The following is a 27703-nucleotide window of genomic DNA, read 5'->3' as shown; positions in this document are numbered from 1 at the left end:
TCGAAAGACTGCAGACAGGGAAACTGCTGACCTGGTGGATGAAAGGAGAGATACGAGAAATAATGCATCCTCGAATTTTAAATAAAAAGTCAGACTGAGACTGAAACAGAAATGAAGCTTCTTTTCCACCGCTAAAATTCAAACACATTAGCCATGAGGTGAAGCTCCCCTCTGTCTGTCAACCGAACCAGCAGCTTCTATCACAACTACAGTTTTCACGAGAAAGTCATGTTTCCTAAATAAGGTCTGTGTTATTTTGACCTGCTACATGTGTACATGGATTTATAGTAAACAGGTTACTACAGTGCATGACTATCCGTGTCAACATCTACTTTTATGAACTTCATTTCATTACTGTGCTTACATGTTCCTAAATTCATTAGTTTAATTTATCAATTAGTGTTTAGAGTAAGTTATCAAGCATCAAACCTGGTAATACTTCAGCACACCATACACAGCGCACATAGAGTGGGAGGATCAGGGGGTTAATGGGGACCCAGCAGCTCATTTTTGCTAGCAGGTTAATCCGACCATGCTGGAGATTACGGTCAGTTTCCACGTCTGCTGAGACACAGAAGCTTGTTTCGCCAGATCGTCTGATATGGCGAGAGATCTCTTCCATCACCGTGATCCTGAGGCCAAGGACCCACTGAAATCACAAATACAGAGGAGTGCAGGGCTTGTCAAAACCCACTGAGGTGCAGAGGAGAGACTGAGCTGAGTCAATAAATAATTAAGCACCTAGTGGCTACATGCAGGAGACACTTGGCTGGTATGATTCGAGGCCTGGCTGTTTATTATCTTTCATGAAACTATCTGATAAAGACTTTAGCTCCTCAGCTCATATGTTCCCTGAGGGCAGCACATTTGAATTAACAGCAGACCAAGTGGAGCCATGTTGAAACACTTTGTATTTTTTTTACTTTTCTTTGAGAAGCAACATTTTTAAAATGTTCACGGTTACAAGCAGCAAAAATAAAAAGTCTCCAAAGCTGTGGAGACTCTCTTCAGATTTTCTAATGATAAATTAAAATTGCACTGATTCTGGATGAAGGAAGTGATGGATAGAACAAATACTAGATCTAACAGTTTATGTTTAAACGTGCTGCAATGATACATGGATACAGGGGAATATATAATAAAGTGTAATAAAAAATGAATATGCCTACAAATCCATCTCACTCAAGCATGATGATAGTCTCAATGAAGCCTCGAGAAAGAGTTAAAAGTTAATATTCCATAGCGTTGTTCTCTACCACATAATAATGTTTGTATAACTTTGAAGCTACTTTTATGAAGCTACTTATATTTTTAAGGAAAACATAAAAGTTCAAGAGGTTAAGATCGTGTTTTTAAACATGGCATTCCCATCTTTTGTTTATGTGGGGTGCAGTATGAGTTGATTGAAACCCTTTCACCGTTTCACCTTGAATACTTCTTCGATCATACATTTTAGAGAGGCACTTCAATTCAGTGAGAAATCCTCTTTGAATATAACATTACACACATACATGCACAAGCTAATAAATCATCCTGAAAGACAATCACTACCACAGCATTCCACCTTTAAATGCTGAACCCAAGAAAATACAGAAGAAAGTTTCTTTATTGCAAATTTGTTTGCCAACTCATACAATTCTCTGGAAATTGTACATAAAGTGCTGTTTATTAACAGGATGTCCATAGTCTACAGTCAGTACACACTAAAACAATCATGAAGGGAACAGACCATTTCTGTTCATGAGGAAAAAGTAAAACCTGGAACTAGTTTATGAAAATCTGCCGTCATGGTAACCGGTGACAGCAGGACAATATAATCCCATTTCCTGAATCCGTACAAAATTAGTGTTCTTTAGTTTTGGATGATGCCTGCCTAAACCTTGACAATTATCTAGCTTTGAAAAACTGAACAATACAATATGGAAATTAAGAACTGTCCTAGATTGAAGGAATAAACGTAGTTCTGTTCGTCAAGGGATTTTATTGGCAGAAAATATTAAAGAAGAGGGAGGCAAAAATGGGTCTGTATTCAAAACACTAGCTTTTATGATTCCAGGAAGACAGACTTGACCACAGAACAATGTTGCCTTTCTTTGGTTATTAAAGTTAAGCCAACCTTAAAAAGTTTCCATTTAGAGCTGCAACCAACTGCAATAAGAAAGTGTTTCATTTTCTGCACATATAAACATGTTTACAATGAAACATTCAATAATTAATTGCTGACTTGAACATCTGCTCTTATTCAAAGTGCTGCATTATAAGAACATAATGCAAGACTGAGTTCGGGCTTTTCCAGATATTAGTTTTGTTACAGAAGCAAGTTATGAAATCAACCTTAATCTAAGTAATTAAATGATTATATGATGTTCAAATTACAACTTTGCCTGGTATCGTCCCTTTGAGACTAAACTCAAAACACCCATGAGTCTAAAACCATAAAAATAGGGACAACAATGGAAATAAGTCCAGGACGTTTTTGTTCTATCTCTGAAAGAGTTTGTTATGTTGTATTTAATGAATATACTAGAATGTTGTCAATTAACCACAATCAAAACTAAACTGTGTCCGTTAGAAATACTAAGGGAATACCTTCAGATGATGAATGGAAGATGGAATTGAATGTCACAGATAGACTTGGTCAAAGTTTGTGTCTACACCTGGATTTCTGCCTCCAATAGACTTGCAGTGAGGGGCCCTGAGTCAAGTCTGATACCCCCCACCCCGGTCTCAGAGACAACTGGTGAGGCACTGGGGGTCCTAATGGTGAGAGAAGACAGAGATGGGGAGAAAGTGGGCGTCATGGCTGAAGGAGTAAGACCTGTGTTCCTTGCTAAGGGGGAATACGCATATTTGGGGTAAGAGGGCTTCCTGCTCAGGCTTGGCATACGTCCCGGCTTTCGTGGAGGTACAGTTCTAATGCCAGGCTGAGCCACCCCTGTTATAAGAGGCGGTGGGTACATGAGACAGCTTGCCTCTGCTGCTAAGTCCTCACGCCCGCCTTGAAGCTCCTCATCAGGGAGCATACCGATATCGGTGAAGACAGAGGCCAGAGTCTGGAAACGTGGCTCCCAGTCCAAAATGTAGTCCCAGTTGTAGCTGCCCTGCAGCTGCTCCTCTAGACACACCAGTGATGAGAGAGAATCTGCAGAGACCTGGGCTTCCGAGAGGGGAGCGTACCCATTCGTCCTCATGCTCTCCTCCAAATCCCTCACCCTAAGTAAAGCAGGAAGTAGTCCCTCACCTCCTCCCTCCTCTTTGAAGTGGTGAAGGCTTTCGGTGCTGGCCATCCCTGACACTAAACATTTATTGACAGATAAAATGTGCTCCGGCCCTACATCGATAGAGTTGCAGGAGATGTTGTCCCCAGGTAAAGCAGAGTCTGGGATCTCCGTGGTCTGGTTGCCTTGCACAAATTTGTCTCTTTTACGGCAGGGGTACTCATTAATCCACTTGATCTCCTGGTCCTCAGCAGTCTCACCTTCTGCTGATCCACGGCCGCTCGAGTCTGACTGATTGTATGGGTTCGATATGTCCCTCTTGGTCACCAAGATGCAGGGCCGTTTTATCTCCTGCAGAGAGATGCAACTTTGCGTTTGTCTATTGGATCTACCAAATGAGCCTGTGCCGTGGTTCAAGTTTGCAGCAATGGCAGCAGCCTTTTTGATTGCCGCTTCCTTGATCTTGTACCTGAGAACCAAGGCCACAAAAATGAGGAGGACAAGGAGGAACATGATTAATGAAACACTCAAACTGAGCATGTGCGCATCAAGAGGCACCCCGGTGAGTGCCTCTGCTGAGCTGGAGATATTGATGAAAACTAGGCAGTTGGTGGTTTTGGAGGCCAATCTGGGACTACCTGCAGACACTACCAGCTTCACCATGTCCTCACTGGCATGGCTGCCTCTTCTGCGATATACAGGACCTGACACAAAAATGGCACCAATTGTTTTGTTTATTGAGAAAAATGGAGATGACTTCACAAGTGAGTACTCCACCAGCCCGTCCACCCCTCCATCATGGTCCATCGCCATCACATAACCAACTGTCTCTCCAGGCTTGGCATTTTCAGGCAGGAGAAACTGGTACTGCTTTTGGGTGAAGACTGGACTGAACTCATCCATTCCCTTGATGGTCACCTGCACTCTCACTGTAGCTGCTTTGTCGCCTTTGTCCCTGGCCTCCACTACAAAGCAGTACTCACTCTCGCGTTCGTAATCAAACGTCTGTCTGGTGTGAATGTCTCCTGTTAGGGGGTCGATGGCGAAGGCCTCCTTCTTCTCAGGGCTGCCACTTCCATAGTCCATGAAGCAGGAGGACAAAATAGAGTAGGTGAGCTGGCCGTAGGGGCCCAAGTCATTGTCAACAGCATGGACAGAACAGGTGTGGGTAAATGCTGGGAGGTTCTCCAGCACAGAACAGTTAACAGTAGGGAACATGAAGTATGGAGTGTTGTCATTTTCATCCAACACTGTGATGAAGACCACTGTAAAAGCCACTTTACGCTCTTCAGATGATTCACCGCCATCAGATGCTCGGATGGTGAGGGTGTATTTTGAGTCTTCCTCATAGTCAAGCGAGTGGTTGACCACCAGAAGGCCAGACTGAGGATTGAGCTTGAGGTGACCTTTGCTGTTCCCCGAGATAATGTCATAGCGCAACAGGCCGTTGGTTCCCAAGTCAGGATCCTGAGCACTGACCTGGACCAGCCTGCTACCTACATGGCTGTTTTCACTCACCTGTGCATGGTATTCTGTGCTGGAAAAGACAGGGGTATTGTCATTGCAGTCTGTCACAGTCACCATAACGACAGCAGAGCTGTTCAGTGGAGGCATTCCTCGATCAGACACACTCACTGTTAGTGCATAGCTCTCCGTGGTCTCACGGTCTAAAGGGTTACACAGAACGAGTTTTCCTACATTTCTCATCTGATTCTCAACCTGGACCATTTTTACTTCCAGACAGAATCGCTTCTCCTCATTTCCCCTGAAGATGGCATAGTCCAAATGGGTATTTTCTGGGCTCCAGTCTTGGTCCTCTGCAGACAGTGTCAGTAGGGTGGTGTCTGTGGGCGTGTCCTCTGGGACGGTGAGCGTGTAGATGTCCTGGTGGAACAAAGGTGTATGGTCGTTGGTGTCCAGAATCAGCACGTCTATGGAGGTCACAGTGGACTGCACAGGATCGCCTTCGTCTCGGGCCTCAACCAAAAGATGCATCAGGTTGCTGTTTGTGATGGCCTTCAAGGGCTTATTGGTGAAAACAGACCCTACAAGACAAAATGTGGGTTAATGAGTGAACGTTGCTGAACTAATCAACATTTCTTATATCAACATTGGATCCAATGACAATGTGCAATGTGAAAGGAGTTGCTCATAGTGACGAACCCACAGACAAATAACACCAACCTTCATTCTATGGAGCTTTTTAGCTGCTTTTAGCTAACAACAGACAGACAAAGTTAGCGACTAGCTGTGAACATAGCAGAGTATCTAGTGAGCTTAACAGCCAGATATTTTTCTCAGGAGTTGGTAAAAAGTAACAAAGCTTTAGGTTTGTCAGGTGATCAGAAACATGATGGATGTGTAAATAGGCAGCTGTTTGCTAACACATTTGCTATAACAACTTCACAAGGAGATAATATATCAGATATCAGATATCAGATTTAAGTGGCCAAAAAAATATTATATACTAATATCTGTTTCACTTCAAAACATTATATTGCAGTCAGTCAGTCAGTCAGACATGATTGATTGTATCTTACAATGGAACTGCTTATAAGGTAGAGAAACGTTAGGAAAAACCTGACATCTGGTCTCACCAATGTAAAACTATAAAACTCTTTTCGATTGATTTAACAGATGGTTTAACAAATACACCGATTGTTCCTGGATTTGTTTCTCTTCAGAATAAGAACTATAAAACATGTCTGATTATATGACAATATACTGAGAGTTAAATCAAAATTGTCCTTGTCATTAGACACTGCAATGCAACATAATTTCCTGTGTGACTATTTAATGAATTCCATATGCAGACTGTAAGAGCACATTCTCTTCTTGGATGACAATAAAGTGTTCGTCCATCCAATTTATTATTTCACTTCACTGGCAGTTGAACTTTTCTACATTCATTCTGAGGCTCGACTTTAAAGCAGCACTATTCATTGTTTGTGAAACAAATAGGCATGGAAAAACTGAGAGGCGCCGCACCGCAAAAAGCACCATATTAAAGTTTTGGATTCTTTTTAAGAGAGCTTTAGTCAACATTGATGCAAATTTCACTTTCCATTAGTGCTCCTCACCGCAAAACAGGGCAAATACATTTCTCTGATATTAAACTTTGGAGTTCAAACATGATAGAAGCCCATAAATCACACTTGAGTGGAAAAGACTGGCCAGAACTGAGGAGTGGTGGTTTCCTTTCAGCTCTGTGGGATTTATCTTATTTCTTGGGTTCGGGATTTTTAAAAAGAGAGATAATAGGATGGGCACGGCTCCTCTGAAGCACTTTATCTCAATGACTTCTAATTGCCTTCTCTGTTGCTTCTCTTCCACCCTGTCCAAGGAACTCACTTGCACATTCACGACTACAAAAATATAAACACTGGAGAAATATACTGCTACTGGCCGAATGACAACTCTCAGTAACCTCTGATTCTGTATGCGGAGCTTCTTACAATCAGGCAAAGACTTTCTCTGTGCCCTTTTCTTTGGCGTGTGCCTCTTTAATTATGCCAGAAAAAAACATTTAATGGAGGGAATAAGAGGGATGAATATGAAAATCAGACCACCAGACAGTCATAAGTCATGAAACTTGTAAAGCTTGAGGTAATGTATTTTACAGAAGAACTACATTACATTTTGGATCATTGTTTTATCCTTCTGGTGACTTCTTAACATTTCCCTTTTCTATATGCAGTATACACACAGGATGTCTTTTCCATCAGTTAAACTGTTCTTACCATTGTCTGGCTTGATGTAAAAGCCTTGTAAAGGAGATGAAAGCAGTCTGTAGGTGATCTTGCCATTGAGTCCAGAGTCTCTGTCGGTAGCCGACACGGACAAAATTAACGTGTCTGCTGAAACCAACTCTGACAACTCCACCTTGAAGAGAGAACAAATAATGCAGCAAGATATGATGTTTACTCTATATCCAGTCACAAAGCACTTTCTAATCAGGCAGAATTTCTCTTTTTAGTCAACTCTTTATTTCATTGGAGGACCCCTCAAACAGACAATCCAGCTCTTAAACTGAGGAAAAGACCACTTATTAAAAGGGACACTCCATCGATTTCACACATTAAATTCAGTCTGAGAAAATAACCCAGAAGATGTCATCAGGGTTATCTTGGATTGGGTTTGAGACTTAAAATTCTTAACAGAAAAACTGCATTAAAACCCGTAGTCGAGGGGTTTTAAAAACACGAGTATTTAGATGCAAGAGAGGAGTAAAGAAAGACGTCAACCATTTCCATTATGGGAAATGGAGGATCCGGTGTTTATGGAGATTGACCCATCATGGAGACTGAAAGTCAGGATGCGCTTTCTGCACATTCTTCGTTTAATCTGTTTTACGTGAGTTCCCCAACCTTATGGAAGTGACGGACTAAATCACTGGAGTACCTCTCTTATGATTACTTTCTAAGTCTGCATTTAATGTTAGTAAGTCATCAATAAAGGGTCTCCATTTTCACCATCTAATAAGCCATCAAGATTCATGAAACAGCTAGCTAAAAGGACAGAGCAAGTTATGCTGAAGGATAATGTACATCAGATACATTTTTACAACCTGGCAATGCAAAAGTTGTCTTCATTAATCTCTTTGATAAAGCATTAATAAACATGTTGTTCAATATTAATTACAACATATAAATCCTGAATAAGACATGCCTTGTTAGAAGGTTGTTCCTTTTATCATTTTAAGAGTGGTAACATGCAGAAAGCATTTTATTCATGGCTTGATGATGCCAACCAGTTTGTATATAGGCCATCTACCTTTTTAGCGATAAATATATCATCTGTACCTGGTAGGAGACCTTGGTGAAGACTGGAGCGTTGTCATTGATGTCAAGTACTTGAACTGTGACCTCTCCAGTGGTCTGGTGGAGGGAGTCAGAAGCCCAGACTGTCAGCGTGTACTCTGTCTGCTCCTCATAGTCCAGGGCTCGAGTCAGGGTAACCACACCAGTATACCGGTCAATAGCAAAGGGAACATTGGTGCTACTGTTGTCTGACAAGCTGTAGGTTATGGTTGAGCTCAGGTCCACGTCGTTTGCAGTCACCTGGGTGACCATGTAACCTGCTGGCAGATCTACAGTAAAACAGAAGAAAATAAAATAAGTCCATAAATAGACAAAGAACGTAGACAGTGTTTATATCTTAATGAATGTTTGTCACTGAAAGCAGTCAGAGAGCAGTGGGGGTTGGTCGTACTCTCTGCTATAACCACAGGCTCCATGGGGGGGATGGTAGGGCTGTTGTCATTGACATCCACCACTTGGACCTTGATGGTGGCGGTGCTGCTGAGCGGAGGGTTCCCCCTGTCTGCTGCCTGCAGAACCAGCCTGTAATATAAAGGCAGTATACAAATGTAATCCAAGCACATATTGTGGATAGCGTATTTATGTATTATGCTATTTTGGAAATGTACTAATTATAGTACATACTCTCAATAATAGAACTGAGCAGATCAGTAAAAATCAGTTCAATTGTTGTTTTTACCTGGTTAAATGGTTTTAATTTTAGTATCCAATACAGATAACTTTTAACTTGGAATATGGTCAGAAAACATTTCAGCTTTTAAGAAAACTCACAGAGGCTACCTATGACAAGGAATGGGAGTCTCTATTTCACAAGTAAAAACTTACTAAGCAAGTTTTGTCTTGTCATACATTCTAGAAATGGTTACTTAGCATTTTGTAATATGTTAGGTTGGCGTACTTGTACGAGGGGGTGATCTCACGGTCCAGTAAGACATTGGTAGCAAGAATCCCACGAACAGAGTCTAAGACGAACGCTTCGTTAGGGTTACCGGAGACGATGGTGTACTCAACCTGCCCGTTCATCCCGCTGTCAGCATCAGACGCAAGCACCTGCAGAAAATATGGCCGGTGGTCGTTATTAATAAGATCGTATCGCCAATAAACAACAAAACATGATATACCTGTTTGGTATTTCTAATTTCAAAGAGGGCTTTATAATTCATAGTATCTACCTGCATAATGTAGGTGTTGTGAACTTGCCCCTCCCAGACAGCTGTTCTGTAGTTGCTGTGTTCGAACACTGGTGCATTGTCATTCACATCCAGCAGGCTGATGGAGACCCTGCAGTGAGTCGTCTGCAACCCGTTGTCAGCCAGCACCACCAGTTGGATCTGAGGGCTCGCCTCAAAGTCCAGAGAGTTATCTTTCTGCACCCGGATCTCACCTGGATGACAGGGAAAAGCAAAGGTTCTGCATACCGCAAAGACTAAACCCATCACCAGAGACTGGTATAGCCCATTCCATTTCATTTTATTTAAAGTGTAATGTTTATTCTAAGATACAGTATATTCAATAATAATATTTCTAAATTGTAATGTTAATATTTGAATACATTTCTACTTTGGCATCAGCCTTTTTAGCTCTGGCCTTGTGATGCGTCTTTTTATCAAATCAGGGAAAATGAAGGGAAAGAAATGGAAAGGAAAACATCACTTTAAAACTTTCAAAAAAGGTGTTGACAGAAGCTCTTTTAGGTTCAAGTTTTTGTGGTAAGTATTCAGTCCTACGTCATTGTAATACTGTGTATTTCAGTCTTACTCTGTCTACTTCATTACTTTATGTAGACATTGAAATCAAATCTGAAAAAAGAGTTTGGGGGTAGAATATGATAAAATCAAGCAGGCAACAATCATAATTCTTTAGGAAATAATTGTGTATAAACAACCAGATGAACCTGATAAGTTGAAAGTCAACTTTGAAGATAGACACAGAAAATAACAAGAGCCCAAAATGTTTGGATTAGAAGCCGTGATTAGTAAGACATAAACAATGGCGAGGACTGGAAATCAAATGTTATTTTCTGGATACTTTTGTGGAAAATAAGACGGATGAGTGAATGAGAATTTGTGCTAGTAGCATAACTTAAATGATGAAAGCATGCATAACGTTCAGACAAATACATAACAAGCATGCCATCTGTTAATCATAACCGGGGAACAACTTTGGACGGACAAGAAAAAGGATCAAAAGCAAAGTTTTTGTTTGCAAAATGTCATGTTTCTTACCCGTGTGACGGTTGATGGAGAAAATGCGATCCTCGTTGCCACTAAATATGGTGTATGTGATCCTCTGTCGGCTGTTGGTTTGGTCACTGGCCTCCACTTTTGCAATCCAAGTGCCTTAACCAAGAGAGAGTGACAAGATTGATCAGGTTTTTATTTTAATGGTATCAGTGACAAAAGAAGGAATAAAGGTGGTAAAACGTACCGGCTCTACTGTTCTCCTTGACTGTGGCGTTGTACACTTTGTTTGTGAACTGCAGTCCTTCATGTTCTCCCTTCAGATGGATAAAAAACAGGCAGGTGGAGGTTAAAGCAGGTCGTCCACGGTCTGAAACCACAACCTGCAGCTTCCTCCCGGAGAAACCTGCTCTCACTCGTCTTCTCAGCGAGATCTCTCCCGACTCGCTGTTGATGTCAAACAGATTTTCCTCATCTAACAACATGAACTGTATCGTCCCGTTCTCGCCCTGGTCACTGTCTGTTGCTGTCACCATGGTAACTATCTGGTTTGGTAGAGTCCTCATGGAAACCCATGCGTTGATGGGATTCTCGTCACAGACTGGCACATTGTCGTTCACGTCCTCCACTTGTATGGTCACCGATGCCACAGAGCTCAGCGGTCCTTGAGTGCAGCCGTCAGTAGCCACAGCTTTGAGGGTGTACTGAGCCCTGTTCTCCCTGTCCAGAGACCTGGTGGTGCGGATCACTCCTGTGAGAGCGTCTACCGAGAAGGCCCCCTGACTGCTGTCCTCTGTCAGAGAGTAGGTCACGTACCCGTTGGACCCCTCGTCAGGATCAAAGGCGCTAACACGCAGGACCTCAGCTCCTGCAGGTAGGCCCTCGCTGATGGAGGCGTGGTAGCTCTTACGGGTGAAGGAGGGGATGTTATCGTTCTGGTCCAGCAGCAGCAGCTGGAGTTGGGTGGAGGAGCTGAGCGGGGTGGGGCCATAGTCACGGGCCTGTATGGTGAGTGTGTAATTCTGCTTTTCCTCGCGGTCAAGAACCTGTGTGGTGCTGACAACACCTGTGTGGCTGTTGATGGTGAAGCGACCTCTGTAGTCGTCACCTAAAGACAGAGGATAGAAATTAAAGGATAATTCCAGTTTATCACAACTTGGGTCTTATTTTGGTGGATTTGCCCATCAGTTATATCCATTATGGTAACATTGCACTCACCAAAGTAACTGCTGACATCTCGACAACATTGCTATGACTAAGTTTGACACAAGCGGTCAGACACACAGGTTGTAAACAACAGTTTATCCAGATTATCTAAAGCACCTGAAATGTTGCTAATAATCCCTAATTGCACAGAAAAACTATGCACAACTATGTCAAGTATGATACCTTACCTAATATGGAGTAGTGTATAGTTCCATTTTCTCCGTGGTCTGGATCAGAGGCCTGAGCAGTGTGGACAACCCCGGGGGGCATGTTTTCTGGGAGGCTGATCTGGAAGGACGACTGCATGAACTCTGGAGGGTTGTCATTGTCATCCAGTACAGAGCACAGCACTGTGGCCGTGCCCGACAGAGGCCGTGTGCTGCTGTCACGAGCCTGGACTGCAGACAGGAATCGAAGGCAATTCACACTCAACGCTTACTGTAGAAATCTTGATATCATTTTTATTTTATTTTCATAGTCATGTGAAATCATTAATCCAATGCTTTTTCCTACTTGAAAAACTGGATTCCCATTATCAACAGTAGTCTCTATTAATTTGTTTGTTAGGGGGGATATGACATGGAATAAAGGTCCCTGGCTGGAATCAAACTAGGGACATTGCGATTGCAGTATCTCAACCACTTGGTAACCATCATGCCCCTGATCTATGGTTCTTATTTACTTCCTGGACTTAAATACAAGAGAATAATCAGAATCAGAAATACTTTAAGGCAACATGACTAAGAGGCTACAGCCATGCTAGCATCTCTGTGAGGCTGTACTTAGTGCACAGTGGTAGTTTGAGCTAAATGCTACCATCAACAAGCTAACTTTCTCACAATGACACCCCTAACATGCTGATGTTTACCATGTTTACCGCCTTAGCATAGCATGTTAGCATGCTAACATTTGCTAATTAGCACTAAACACACAAAAACCTGAGACCAAAGGTAATGTCATTAGTCATAAACAAAAGTTGGACACAAAGTATTGGACAAATTAAAAATTTGACCCGATGATGGAGGAAAATTCTGGGGGTCTATAAAGTCATTAGGATTCATTCTCCGGGGAGCATGAATATCAGCACTAAACTTCATGTAAAACCATCCAAAAGTTGTCGACATATGTCAGTCTGGACTAAAGTGGTGGACCGACCAACAGACCGACGACTGACATTGCCATCCATAAAGCCATGCCACTACCACGACAGAACAGCTCAAAGAGGCCACACACTGTTATTATAATAGCTCCATCAACAATAATTTACAGTATATATTGAAAACATAAATACTTCATGCAACAGTGCATGGAAATACAGTTTTTCTCAGTAGTCTCTAAACACCACAATGAGCCGATCTTATTCTGACCAGAGACTGAAGCCAGATTAAACCTTTTATAGCAGTCCAAAGCCTAAGAATGAAAATATAATCCTGTCAACATAAAGTATTTACTGCGACAGCTTTTAATACATGCTGAAAAGAACTTGGTATTTTGTTTCTTTCCAAATTCATCTGCAGAAGGAGAAAATTGTCTCCGCATATTTCTGCATTTCCCAGTAAGCCCAGTGTGATTCTGGCACAACTTCAAGATATTCAGGCTTTCCTGTTATTATATTTTGTTATTATATTTAATTGTTCATCATACTGCTGACTGTACAAATATTATGATAAAACATCTGAAAGCAGTTTATCACTAAACACTGTTGAATAGTCTGAATGTAATTACTGACTGTATGCCCATGAGAGAGTGAAAGCAAACACTTCAAAAGGCAGAGGAGGTTAGATATACTGTACCTCAGCCCTTTAAAAGTCTACTGTTTCCTTAACATAAATCAATCTGCTGAATAACGTTGCCTTCATACAAAACGCCGACCTTGAATTCTTTATGACTCCGGCTGTGATGCATGACAAGAGAGAAGGTGGAGAATGAGAAACAGAGAGTTCGTAGAGACTGAGAGAAATGTCTGTGTTTGATAGAGACTGTAGAAGACTACTTAAGATGTTTTGTTTTAGCAGGTTTAGATTTTTTTTTTTTTAGATATTTTTATAACCCTTTAGTAGGAAGATTTGAGCCAAGCATTGACTTGAATATGCAGCCCAGCAGGATCATTGTACCGAGAACAGAATCACAGATAATAGTTGGTTGTTCTTATACTTTCACACTGGAGGCGATTTCATTGTAAGACGTCTTTCATTCAGGAAATCAAACTTTAAACTGATATCAACTCAATGCAGACTCTAAACATGTGTCCATCTGGTGATTATGAAGCTAACTTCAGCCTGGTGTCTGACCTGCAGAGCACCTTCTTCATCATGTCCTTGATCTTCCTCATGTTTTTCATTACTTTCCCCAACTTGTAGAAACATTGCAACATGCCGCTCTGATTAATTAAAACGTAGAAAACGTACAATGTGATCGATCGATTAATCGATCACTCACCTGCTGAGCTGAACTGGGCAAATCCATGTATCCACGTAGCTACAAGCGGACAGTTTCAACCATCCCCTTAATCAATAAATTCATTGCCTTTGTTGTGTGATGTAGCACCACTGCTCGTTTTCCTTGAAGCTTAATGAGGCTAAAATAATATTCATAAAAGTTTAATAATCTCTTCTGATGTTAGCGGGGGTGCACTTTATTCCAGGCCTCCACTAAAAACGCTGTGGGAAACCCTGTTATCTGAATGCCCACATGTTTATGAATGGGTAGCATTTTCTTAAAGTAACCTGAAGTGAACCGCGACCCTTGAAGCAAAGTGACGAACATGATCACCTACATTAGAGTTATGACAGCGCGTTTCAGAGCTCTATTTCTGTTCACACTACTGCCGTCTCTCTGGTGAAGCAGGTTGTAACTGCAAGTGTGTTTATGTGTGAACAGCAGCATGTGTTTGCTCGTGCGTCCTACCTCTGAGAGTGAAATGATGCTGCTGCTCTCTGTCCAGGTAGGAGGTGGTGGTGATCAGACCGGTGTAAGGGTTGATGCTGAAGAGCTCGTAGCCGGGCCCGGGCAACAGGCTGTACCACACCACGGCATTCTCCTCTGGGGGAGGGACACAGGATGTTAATGAATGTTTTACAAGCTCTGGAGTACCTTTAACACTGTTACAGGCCTCAAAACAAATCCTCATTTCATAGAATGTGAGGAAAACTACTGAAACTAAGCATAAAAACAGAAAGATTAAGGTCCCATTATTATTATTATTATTATGGTTATTGATTTATTTATTTAAATGTCCTGCACCACCTGGTGTCCAGCTTCACATGATCACATGGCAGATCATAATGTGCAGATCCACAAATTCAAGATTTACACAAACAAACAAACAAATTAGGAATCTAACTGAACTTCTGTCTATCTTAACTAGCAGGACTAAGGTAACTTCTCTGTAAATTATATTAAATACATGTTTAATATATGTTCTCCGTAGTAATCTTCCTTGATCTTCCTCTAATGTATTTGACTTATTCCAGATATCCACTCAATGATATTTACGGATCTGAAAATGAATAATACTTTGTACAACACAATAAATGTAATACATTTTTGCTTTTCATGTTTGAAACAAGATAACACACAATGTCCATGTTCCCCATCAAAACTAATAAAACCGTTTTTTTAGCCTGCAGGTCAGAGGTTGAGTTTAGCGCCTCATCAGGTGAGTTCTGCCTCCTCTTCAGACCGGCCGTATCTGATGCCAAAATGTGTCACCTTTAAAAACTGACAGGGGAGCAAAACCTTTACCTGAGCCCTTTGCTGTGCTAGTCTGGCCCTGCTGCATTCAGGTCTTTTGGTTCTTCTATTGGCAGCCACACATTAACCAGCAGAAAAGAATTACACATAAACTGCGGTGGTGAACAGAATAATGGAGTTATACTTTATCTGAATCTCAGAGGATCTCTGTAGAAATCGTCAGGAGTGAAAAGTGAAAAGTTGGACTGTCCTCTCTTTACCTGTACAATGAATGGATGCGGTGTTCACGGACATGAAATAGTGTGGGAGCTGTCAGAGTTTGGTTCAGAGAAAACAATATGATGGGTGGTGTTTAAAAATGAAAAAGAATTGTTATCGTCTGTCTGATGTATTTGTTATTTGTCACTGTGAATGGGCGACCAAACTAGTTTCCGCTCTGTGGATTAATAAAGTCATTTAATTTACAGTTTACTCATGCTTGATATGCATCGAATAAACAGATTTCATAACGTAAACAGCAAATTCTTTATATGTTTGGTGGCAACATTTATCAAGCAAATGTGAGATTCAAGAGAGTTTCAGCAAAAAAACAAAACAAAAAGAGTGAAAAAATTGCCAAAGTGTGTACTTGGTAAGTCTGATGTGGTGATCAAATGTTACCTCAAAAGTTCTCTGTGAATAATAAAATGGTGTCTGTTTTCTTGTGACCCGAGAGACAGAACGGTTATTCTTTAAAACATGAACATTTGCTCGACAAAGTGAAATCCAGGACACGCAGAGTAACACAAAGGTCAGCTGTCACACTCGTTGACATCGCACATCTCCTCTGACTGACTTCAACACATGGAAACTGGATACACAGACCAATACAGGCACAAAACAATGGTCATCTTTGGTGAGCATTGCAGGGGGGGGGGGGCAACGCAAATGATAATCAAACAAGACTGGTGGGAGAGCGGGCTGAGCTGCCAGACGAGGCGATCTGAGGAGACAGATGAAAACACGGCGCCTATTGGCACAGGTGGCTTGGATTATGGAAATCATCATGAGAGAGGACCTTTCAAATCTCCCAGAGGAGCTGTGTGCTTGCTGTTCTTGGACAATTCTCACCCCCAAGAATGTTAGATCACATCGAAACCCCTCCTGCACAGATCCTCCTGCCACATGCCCTCCACCTCCAGTATTTAAAAGGACTTGTACTGTCAACACGACGAGACGAGAGTGGGACTTAGGAGGCCCCCGTGCGCAATGTGTTAAAATAAACAGCGCTGATGTGTAGATTTGTGAATGTGATTAGGGGTCAGATGAATGAGACTTGCTGGGATGTACAGTGAACATAGCTCGTGAAAAAGACACAAACACATGAGTGAAAAGGGGCAGGGGTTGGTTTCAATAAAACTGCTAATGGAGTGAAACGAAACAGACGATAACCTTGATTCACTGCGGCGCTGACGTTTAACCAAAACATGGCAGGGTGAGCTGCTGCTCAACTGTATTTTGTCATGTGGTACTATGCTTTAAAAATAATAAAAAGGAAGTCTCTTCATACGACTGCTTAACATTTAATACTGGTTTTATGCATATTGTCTATGGGCTGAGGGTGTTAGGCCTCAAGGACACATGCTAGTGCTGCCATCTAGGCAATTTGGAGGCATACTGCCATCTCCACCTCCACAGAGGGACTATTTCTATACTACTATTACTATAGTAGAATGTGATAAGGATTTTAAAGAAGAACAGAAAGGTCTATTTTCTCATTATTTTCCTGTGATTTTTTTTTTTTATCCATATAGGCCAAAACCACACATTCATTTTAGAGGACTTCAAAACCTGTACAACATGCAGCATCTCCTCTCTTTAGACCCTCAGTTCAGATAAAGGGAAATTAGGAAAAACTCCATAAAAAGGGAGAAAACAGCAGATGAATGCCCTTTTAACTTAACAACTTACTAACACATGATATACAAAGCTGATAGTTATTACCTGAATCCTCATCAGTGGCAGAGACCCTGATCACCGGTTCTCCAGGGTCTCTGTTCTCCGCCACACTGGCGTCATAGATGCTCTGACTGAAGATAGGCGGCTGGTCGTTCACGTCCCCCACCTCCACCGTCAGAGTCTGGGTGGAGGAGAGCGAGGGCAGGCCGTGGTCCACTGCACGGACGGTCAGACGGTGGAAACGCTGTGTCTCATAGTCCAGAGGGGCCGAGAGAAACAAGAGGCCTATAGAAGATGGAAGAAGATGGACTTTGAATAGGACGGACAAAAGGGGGGGAATGGCTTCTTAATCTTGCAAGAAGAAGTGGCTTTAAACTTTGTTTAAGTGACATACGACAAAACAGCACATCGTGCCGATTTGACAGGACATGTTTTTAAGTAACTTTAACCTTGATTGTTGCTCATTTAGTCGCAAATAATAACTTCCTAATGATAATAGAGAAAAATGTAACATTTTAAATCAAGTTTTCAGTTGCTTAAACCCTTTGACCAATCGTTACTCATTATTATTAATTCATTATCATTATTTCACTAAAAATTAAAGCTCAACCAATACTGGATTTTATTCAATGTCCAATACCAATATGAATATTTGAAAGTTTGAGTTTGAAACTTCCAATGATGATATACTGTATCAGCCAATATCCATTTTTTTCTTTGTCAACATCTTGACTTATTTTTTTCTAAAGAATTATACCCACAATAAGTACTGACTGGGACATCAGTGCTCTGGTGGGCATATTATCTAATGGAAACACTGCTTTTACATTTTCTGCACTGCAATTTCTTCTTTCTTATCGGCCAACATTTACGCCAATACAGATATAACAGCAGTAAGCTAGTATCAGCTCAGCCGATTTCAATCAAGCTCCACTAAAAAAAACCTCCTACCTGTTTTCTCCTCGAGTGTGAAGAATTCTTTCTTGTTGCCAGCGATGATGACGTAGGAGACGACTCCATTTTGCCCTTGATCTCCATCTATGGCCACAAAGTGATGCAGCAGACTCCCCACCTCTGCATCCTCCATCACCCGAACTGTGTCGGCTGAAATAAACACCGGCCGGTTATCGTTCACATCCAGCAGGAAGACCTGAGCCGTCACCGACGCCCGTTTACGCTCGTCCTTCTTCTGCGCCTGGTCGGTGGCTACTACAGTGAAGGCAAAGCTGGGGGTGGTCTCCCGGTCTAAAGGTGCTGTTACAGTCAGGCTACCTGTGTACGGGTTGATCTGGAAGGGGAAGCGTGATGAAGACCTGCTGAGTTCAGGGTCAAAGGTCAGGGAGTAGCGGAGGGCACTGTTAGGAAAGGTCCCATCAGCGTCCCTGGCATGAAAAGCAAACGCTAGCGATCCGACCGCAGCATCCTCCCACAGACCGAACATCACCAGTTTATCAGGGAACCAGGGTGTGTGGTCGTTTACATCCTCCACTATCACACTGACCAGCACAGACTTGTTCACTCCAGGAGCGAATCCTACATCTTCAGCTCGAACCATGAGGAAGTACTGCACGGCGGACTCGTAGTCCAGCGGCTGGTTGATGTATATGTCACCAGAGGAGCCGTCGATGCCGAAGTGAATGCTGCCGTCGCCCTCAGAGATGGAATAGTGGAATCTCCCTCTATCTGAAACACTGGCAGAGCCGATGACGGTCGCCGGCTCCGTGTCCTCTTTCACCGTGAAACGCCTCACGATTTGGTGGTCAGAGCGGCCATACAGAGCCTCTAGTCCATGAACCTGGGGAGAGGGGATACGTACAGTGGGATATTGTTTGCTGGTTTATTTGCACAATTTTTAAAAGTCACAGCAACATTTTAACAGGTCAAAACTCTAGGAAGAACGTTGGGGTGGTAGGGACAAAAAAAATGCCACAAAGTGTAAAAAAAAATCTCCCAGTGGTGTTGATTTGGAGAAAAAAACAATATAAAACCTTCTGGACATACACACTGAAAACCCCTTGTACACAAAATAATGTCTCCCCCTGGTGCCAGACTTAGGCTACTTTTTCTTATTCAAAAGCTGATTTTTTGTCTTGTATATTTGTAAACGTGTGTATTATAAATATCATGCATAGGGCAGAACCTATTTTAGGACAATTACTTTGTGTTTTTATTCACATACAGTAATGGATCAGTAGTGGAGATTTTATGTATCATGTTATCTACTAATTGTAGAGGAGCTGTAATTTTGTGCAGTAAGCACACAAACATTTAGGAGCTTGTGGACTACCTTTCCTTTTTCCCTTAAAGAGTAAAATCATCAAATCTCAGGGGCAGAGTACCTGTTCAAAAAAATCAGTGCAAACCCAAAACTATAGTACTGTTACTGTTAAGAAATTCCAAGTTGTGCGGACAGTAAGCTCTTGAAAAAGCAGACGCTGATGGCCCTTTCTTCTGTGGTGTTTGTGAACTGTCCATATTATGTAGAAATACTGTTTTGAAATAAAGAGGGACGGACTGTACCTGCACATTAATGACTGCAGTGTCCTCCAGAGGAGTGGCTCCGCTGTCCTTGGCACTTATTTTCAGAGTGTAGTACGCTTCAGTGTTCTGGGTGAAAAGCTCTGTTGTCCTGATGTCTCCACTTTTACTGTCAATCTCAAAGTGTCCAAGACCCTCGTCCTCTAAATCTACTGAGAGAAATACAAGATGGTGAGACTCAGGAACTCATCAATAAGTGGCACATACTGTACAGCTCCACAAATCCAAAAAGAAAAAACCCATAATGTTCACAGCTTACCTGAGACCAATGAGAACGTGACTGTTCCATTTTCTCCTGCATCTAAATCTTTGGCAAACATGTTTGTCACCAGGGATCCTGCTGGTAGACCGGCCCATATCTGCAATAAAGAGAGGAACATGTTCAGTCACACTTTAAAGACACATATCTGTGGTTTTGATGTCTTTCCTGCCTTCATATAAGTCAGTGCTGTTGTAGTTTTTAGTTAGATGAAAAAAACACCAAAATATTGAGATTGAAAGTTCATTCTCGACCTTGGAAACAGCAGCTGACAGTCTCATCACACGTCCGCTCGGTAGCTGTTCTGGAGTTTTTGTGGTGAGATTGTTTTCAGTCAACTACTACTAACTTTTCCAAGATCAAAAATGTACTTTCAATCTCAACTTCTAAGACGACACGGATGAAAAGTACAATTTAAACATGTATATTAAGAATGTTTAGAGATATTTCGGGATTCACTCTCAGTGAAAAACTACGTTGTCTCATCATCTCAGGCTCCTATTGAGTAGAATAAGATATTTCTTTGTTGTATTAGTGTTTTCTCCCTTGTTATACACTGACCAAAGTTTTTATAGTGCTATAATATTTCTTACCTCCATAAAAAAAACGGCCTCTGAAGGATTCCAGGATCACACATACTCCTGTAGTACAACATACAGATAAAAAGCCAACGTGTTTACCTGAACATTAAGCTCCTTGCTGGCAGGCAGGTGTGTAAACTGCGGAGTGTTGTCATTGATGTCAGTGACCAGGATGTAAACTGTGGCGGTGGCATTGAGACGAGGGTGGCCCTGGTCCGTCACCATCACCTTCAGACTGTGCTGGCTGTGCTGCTCTCGGTCCAACGCCACCCAGTTCATGATTTCACCTGTGAGGATGCAGAGAAGAGGCAGATAGGTGAGGACGCGCGGCTGCACGGGGAAGCAAAATGTGACCTTGAGGTAGTTTTTATTAATGTGAATCTTTTTACCTGTTTTAGCGTTGATGCGAAAGAACTTCCCATCTGAGAGCAGGATGTAGGACAGCTGGGCATTTTTTCCAGAATCCTTATCTATGGCCTTGACTGTTCCCACCAGGCCTCGAGGCGATGACCCCTCTGACACAGTGAAGTAGTAGACCTCACGGCTGAACACCGGGGCGTTGTCATTGATGTCCAGCACCAGCACGGTCACTGTGGCTGTAGCTGTGATGTTTGCCAGCGAGGCCTCTCGGGCTGCGGCCAACACTCGGAAACGAAACATGGATTCTGCCTCATAGTCGAGATTGTGGGAGAGATACAACCATCCGGTCGTTGGGTGAATCCGAAATGGAGCAGGAGGAAATCCAGCCTCTGCCTCCAAGGAGTAGGTGAGGCCTGAGTTTGACATGTGAGCTCCCCGACTCCGGTGAGCCCTCACCTGTATGACCCTCGAATCTTTCCTGTAGCCCTCGCCTATCTCCACCTGGTAGACTAAGGTCTCGAAGGCCAGGCTGTCTTCTGCAGCGGTGCGGTCCACATTGACGGTGAGGGTCAGTGCAGCGCTCAGGGAGGGTTCTCCTTCATCTTTGGCCATGATTTCCAGGCTGTACCTCTGCTGATGATCCACCTGTAAACTCTGATTTAATGTAATAGTCCCACGGTTGTGGTCAACAACAAAGGTACCATTTCTGGTACTTTTCAGGTAATACTGCACCCTCCCATTGGCACCACTGTCATAGTCGTGTGCGTGAGCGATGAACAACACGGTCCCTGGGAGTGTGTTTTGAGACACTGTGATGGTGTCGCTGAGTTTAGGGAAAACAGGAGCGTTGTCATTGATGTCAGCAATTGTGATGTTGACCTGGGTGGTGCTGTAAACTGGAGAGGAGTCGGTGTAAGACTGAAGAACCAGCAGGGCGTATGGCTGAGACTCGTGGTCCAGGGGTTTGATGTTGCTGATCAGGCCGGACTTCGGATGAACGGAGAACAAACCCTGAGGGTCTCCTGAGGAGATTCGGTAGGATACTGACTCTGTGAAGTCTGTGAGGATAAAGAGTTTTTATTGATAGAGGAACAACAAAACATTAAAGGGTTCTTCTAGATTACAAAAAAAAATTAAATAAAAAAAACACCATGCAGATAGTTAAGTAGAAAGAAGTCAATATAACAGTAAGTAACAGTTTTAACATGTGCTGTATGTTCATTTTTTGTAAAGCAAAAGAGTGACAAGCACAAAGGTTTGGCTTCCTCTGTAAATTGGGTCACATAATCTATAAAATATATTTTCTCACGCACATACAGAGAAACATACTGTATGTAATGCAAATATACTGTTTTACTTGCCACATGAGTACACAGCACACACACAAAAAGGCAACGTTAAGTAATTACAGCGCAGGTCAGAAGATCTCATTAATCCCATCCAAGTGTTTGTTGCACTTCAATGGTAACTACAAACCACTGAAACAAGCAGAGAGCTTAAGGGGCTCGGGCTTGTCAAACAGGCCCAATTCTGTTGTTTCTGCTTTAAATTGAAGCGTTAATCTGTTAATTGATTAGACAACCTTAAATGACTGTCTAGTGTAGTAGAGTGGTTTAGCTGCTGAAGGGACTTAGTGGCAACGCAACAAGTGGACTGTGAAGGGATAATCCTGGAAAACAGGGGAGTCTGGAAACCCTCCGCAGAGAGAAGAGACTCTAGTCTATGTTGCAGGCTGCTGTATCTCCGTCACTCAGAATCCAAGTTATATTTATAATATGTAAAACTCACTTTTACCTGCAGCTACATCGAATAAACTCACGAAACTCTCACAAAACAAACACTATTATAATACACATATTTATAACAATACAAGTCCGGGGGTATATTTATGACAGGAATATCTTTGGCCTCTAAGAATAATGATACCAAACAGTGAACGATTGTCTTTGACCCTTTATCATCTGTCATCTGTACATGTGGCTAAGAAGGATTAAAGATTAAACTGCAGCCTTCTTCTTTACTGCAGCTTTACTGCCTCTTCGTGTCTGGACGGAGATTTGAACAATGACAATGATCGCTCAATTGTCTTCGTCACAATCATCTGTCAAGAAAAAAATCCTGCTTAAATACTGCATTTCTGCAGGATTCAGGGTTAATTAACTAACTTTTTGACTTGCACTGAAAACAGTCGTTTTTTTCAACATTTAATTCAAGATTAAGTGTTAATTTTCTAGACTTCTGCACAAAATCACCAGATCTGCATTTCTTTGGACTGTTAGAGGCACAGAGAGAGATGATTACAACTGGGTCACCATGCCATTTGAGAACATTTACAACATATGGAATTGGTTTGCTGTTCTTCTCCCTTATAAAACAACAAACCAATTTCATTCTAATCAAGAACACGAGATCCTGTTGCCTAAACTCAGTCAGATATGAACGAATGGAATACAGTTTTTCAGTTTAAAACATGTACAGCTCATTTTGAGGGACTGAGGCTGTGATAACTTCATTTGTTAACTGGAGAAGTTCATGCACCAATGCTCTTTTTAAGCTTGTGCAAAATGTATTGTTCTAGAGGTTGTATAATATAAAAAGGGACAGGTGCGTGCTGGTGTTCGAGAAGCTCATGGAGGCAAATAAGCTACTTTAAAACTCTTAGTTCCTTATTGCCGTAATTTGCATCAAAATCTCACTCAAATCTGAACACAGACATGACGCATATATTCATAAATTCCATCAGTCCTTATAACACCTAAACCTGCCTGGGAATCATCACGTTTTTAAGTTTTCGTCAGTATCACAGTCATCCAGTGATAGTTGTCTGTACATCCATGGACACATTGCAAACAGGAACCACTAAGAGCTAATTCTGCATACTTTAAATGGTGCCAGTTTGCCAAAATGTAAAGAAATATAAGCTAAATGACATTGTAGCACACAGCTAACTGTGTCAGACTTTGAAATCTCCTGGATTTCAGACACAGAAACTAACTAAGAAGCAGTTATTTATATAAATTGGCTGATAGCTGATCAGTTTAATAAAGTAGATACTGTATCACTACCTGCAGAAGATGCAGAAAGATTTTTACCTTTTTGCTTATTTTAAAAATTGTGTTACGTAATCTGATTACTCTTATTCCATCCGTGGTAATATGAGCCTTCTCATCAAACCCCACCTCTCATCCAGCTGCTCTCAGACCAGCACATGAGGATGAGGCCAGATATACGCTCACCTGCTGGGTTTATGGCCTCCACTGTCCCCACAGAAGTCCCTGGCGGTGCGTCCTCAGGCACTGTGAAGGTGTAGCGTGACCTCTGGAACACAGCTGGAGCCTGGGCGCTCTGTAAAACATTGATGGTGACCTCTGCAGGCCTGACTGAGGTCAAGCCCTCCCCGTCCTGGGCTGTTATTGAGAGCTTCACACTGGCTGCACCCAGGTGGGTCAGAGTGGAGGTCAGGAACAGCATTCCTACAGGGACAGAAATAAGTTATATTCATTAAGCTTTAACAGTCAGGTCGTACAATCTTTCCAAAGTTTGTATAAAACAAGCTATTTGAATGTGTCACCTTTGAGTTGAGCATTTTTCACTTTTGTCTAACATTCTATAGACAAAACGATTAATCAATGAATTGAGAAAATAATAATCAGATTGATCAACAATGAAATGATCAGCCGTGACTGAGATCAGCCGTGACGGTGGGCCAGGGATGACACATTTTTGTCACCTAAATTGAGTTTACAATCCCATCTATAGCAGCAACCATCATTCTGGACTATTCTTGTGCAGGTAGAACTACTTCATATACAGCCGTTTAAAATATAGTTGGCTTATTCGACTTATTTAACATTTTATTCAGTGTTACATTGAGTGTAAATCTTCTCTTTCACGCAGCCACATGGGGATATAAAGCTTTGGGCTTTCTGCACCACCCCTGCTGGGCAGTGACACTGGCAATCATATCACGGGGACTTACGCAAAGTAAGTAGTTGTTTATCCCTGAATACTGGGCCTGCCAGTCACACATGTTACTTAAAGACTAGTGAGTGTGACAAGTCACTGCAGCTTGAGAAGAAGTCATCCACATGTATCCAAGTGTAAAACTCAATTAAACTGTAAGTATCCACCTAAAAACCACAATGTTGTGTAATTGTTGCGTTACTTTCTGTTAATATGATGTGCAGTGATTTGATTATGACGGCCTTGTTGGCTGGTGAACGTAAAAACTGAAGTACAAACAGTAAGTGCCACAGGTACGGTGGCCCAGAGGGGCAAAATTTTAGAAAACACAATGACATTTTAAAAAACATATTATTTAAATCAGAAACAAACAAAATAGAGAATTGTTGTCTTCATCTTTTACTGTTTTGTGAAATGTTTTGTTTTTTTATCAGTTTTGTTGATGTGTTTTGCCTCTAAGGGCCGCCATACTTACCACCGTAGACAGACAAGATAGATTAAGCACTAGAAAATATCATGGCCCACAAATTACTCAAATCCATTAGACAATTTTGAAGGCACTACAGATTTATGAACTGCGAGCAGTGCATACATTTCTTTAGGGCGTTTGCCCTTTTGTTAACCACATTTTCCTCCTTAACAGCAACACCACATTCTTCTACTCAAAACAATGTTTTTCTTGTGTCTGCCTACCTGTTTGTTTATCCAGAGCAAACAAACTGGACATGTCACCAGGAAGGACGCCATAGGTGACCTGTCCGAACCTGCCAGAATCGCGGTCAGTGGCGATGACGTTGAGGATTTCCGTGCCGGGCTGCGCGTGGCTGCTGATGCTCATGGTGTACTCGTCAGGGTTAAACACGGGAGCGTTATCGTTCAGGTCCTCTACATCAATGTGTACGTAGGTTTGAGCGCTCAGGCCTCCCTGACATTTGAAAAGTGAGAAAAGAGGAGAACTTTGCTTGAAGTTTGTGAGTCACATACAACCTTGAAATCTTGTTATGAGCACAGTGCAGGGAGTAAATTATGACAGTTCACAAATGAAGGTCAGGGACACAGTACGCCAAAGCAAAGACCACTCACTGGATCTTCAGCTTTGATCAGGATGTCGTGGACGGTCTGTCCCGAGTCTCGATCGATGTCCTGGGAGACGCACAGCTCTCCGGTCTGTGGGTGGATTTTGAAGAGAGGGTGTTTGTCCTGCTTGTCAAAGCCATCGGACAGAGAGTAGAGCAGCGTGCCGAACTCGGGGCTGTCGGCATCTGTGGCAACAACCTAAAAAGAAGAAAAATACAGTTTCATACTAAACACTGTCATTAACATCTGAGGTGCAATAAGGAAATGTATGAGAATTACTCATTTATATTTAGTTGCTGAGATGACCGATCACCCACTCTAATGAAATGATGCTGACATTCACACAAGGAAGGAGATTTCAAACGATCAAATGTTAAATCAAATTAAAAAATGTGCTGCATGATTTGTTCTTGTTAAAAGCGGTTGTTACTGGTCTTAAGCCGTATTTGACAGTAATCCTTTGTTTGTATGTGCGCTCGCCTCGACCAGAAGGCTGTTATCTCCTGTAAGCATCACCTTGGTATATGAACCTATAATCCTCCATTAAGTGTCGGGTAGTTCCTTTGCCACTTCAACATGGACATTATTTCATATCGAGTTTTGTCTTTAAAGAATATTTTTTTTACTGTTTATTTCTGCCAAAGCAACAAGAGACTGCCCCATTACTTTTTACATATACATGAATTTACATATGCATTTCTTTTCCCTGATACTTAATATAATCAACCACCTTTTCCCACTTTTTTTCCCTTTTTCTCTTCTTTTTTGTCTTTTTTCATTTACTTATACATTTTGCTCTGCTAACCACTCCCCCCTTACCGACACATCTACATCCCGTACATGTACATACACACACTAAAAACACACAGCTACAGTATACACACAAGCCGTCCTACTTCCACATCAATACAACATCTCGTGTCAGCTTTGTGTAATCACGCACTGTGTTATGTTTTGTCTTGTTGACATATGTTATGTTTTACTAATAAATAAAAACAGACCACCACATTATTGTGCTTTTGTTGTACGAGCTACTTCTTACAGTGGGCATAAGTACGTGAAGTAAAATTAAAGCAAAGAAATTAAAGCAAACAGACAGTATTTTCATTGATTTTGTTACAATGGATTTAAATAGTAGGAAGATTAATAATACTGGCATTACTGAAGACTAAAAATAGTAGTAGGGAGCAGAAATGGCAGCAAACACACACACACACACGCACACACACACACACACACACACACACACACGTGTTACTTTGTTGTTTTTCTATTATCAAGACAAACTAGAAACTTAATCCTCAAAAACCGCAGTGACATTTCAGTTTGCAGTTTTTCATGTACGGTGTTGAAATGAAATAGATGTGTTGCTCAGCCCTTGTGGCTACATATTAACAGTAGTGCTACACTGTAGTCAGCGTCATCTGTCATACGTCAACGTTTAGATTGAACCTCTGTAGTAACTGTGAATCATAATACTCATAAATACTGTTCTGCCAGAGGTCAACATAATAAAAGCATAAAAAATCCCCACAATCAAAGGGTGAAGAGTATCATTGAAGTGGAAAACAAGAGACAGCCAAAGTAAAGACACGCCTCAGAGCCGACAGAGCTCCTTTCATGTCTGACTGTGACCGTGACAAGAGACACATTTTACAGATAGAGCGCTTACTTTCCAGCCATAAAGATGATATCATCTCAAAGTTTATGAACTCTGATCAGAGGAACTTTAAGAGACACGGGTCAAGGTCTGATTAGATGTGTAACACACCCCTATGAGCTTCTGAAGCTACTTTACATCCAGGAACATCCGTATGGTTACCAGACTTCTATTCATAACAAGCATATATTTGTGAGTGTCCATGGGCCA

General features: G+C 41.8%; 1 protein-coding gene across 1 annotated transcript in view; it reads right to left on the bottom strand.

Moving 5' to 3' along the window:
• Positions 1-2651: 2651 nt before the first annotated feature.
• The window catches only part of dchs2 (dachsous cadherin-related 2), a 28630-nt gene continuing 3578 nt past the window's right edge, over positions 2652-27703 (bottom strand). Inside the window, exons 2-20 of the mRNA XM_070912799.1 lie at positions 25840-26031; positions 25450-25681; positions 24030-24266; positions 20823-21851; positions 20533-20720; positions 19853-19952; positions 19576-19742; positions 18007-18850; positions 17101-17340; positions 14332-14466; positions 11613-11822; positions 10466-11326; positions 10264-10377; positions 9211-9422; positions 8937-9088; positions 8430-8560; positions 8021-8307; positions 6959-7100; positions 2652-5263 (exon numbers count right to left, since the gene is read on the bottom strand). Coding sequence (XP_070768900.1) covers positions 2652-5263; positions 6959-7100; positions 8021-8307; positions 8430-8560; positions 8937-9088; positions 9211-9422; positions 10264-10377; positions 10466-11326; positions 11613-11822; positions 14332-14466; positions 17101-17340; positions 18007-18850; positions 19576-19742; positions 19853-19952; positions 20533-20720; positions 20823-21851; positions 24030-24266; positions 25450-25681; positions 25840-26031 — 8085 coding nt within the window. The remainder of the gene's footprint in view (positions 5264-6958; positions 7101-8020; positions 8308-8429; positions 8561-8936; positions 9089-9210; positions 9423-10263; positions 10378-10465; positions 11327-11612; positions 11823-14331; positions 14467-17100; positions 17341-18006; positions 18851-19575; positions 19743-19852; positions 19953-20532; positions 20721-20822; positions 21852-24029; positions 24267-25449; positions 25682-25839; positions 26032-27703) is intronic.

Source organism: Enoplosus armatus, chromosome 2, assembly GCF_043641665.1.
Source record: "Enoplosus armatus isolate fEnoArm2 chromosome 2, fEnoArm2.hap1, whole genome shotgun sequence".
Lineage (NCBI taxonomy): Eukaryota > Metazoa > Chordata > Actinopteri > Centrarchiformes > Enoplosidae > Enoplosus > Enoplosus armatus.
This window is presented reverse-complemented; position numbering and strand designations above follow the sequence as displayed.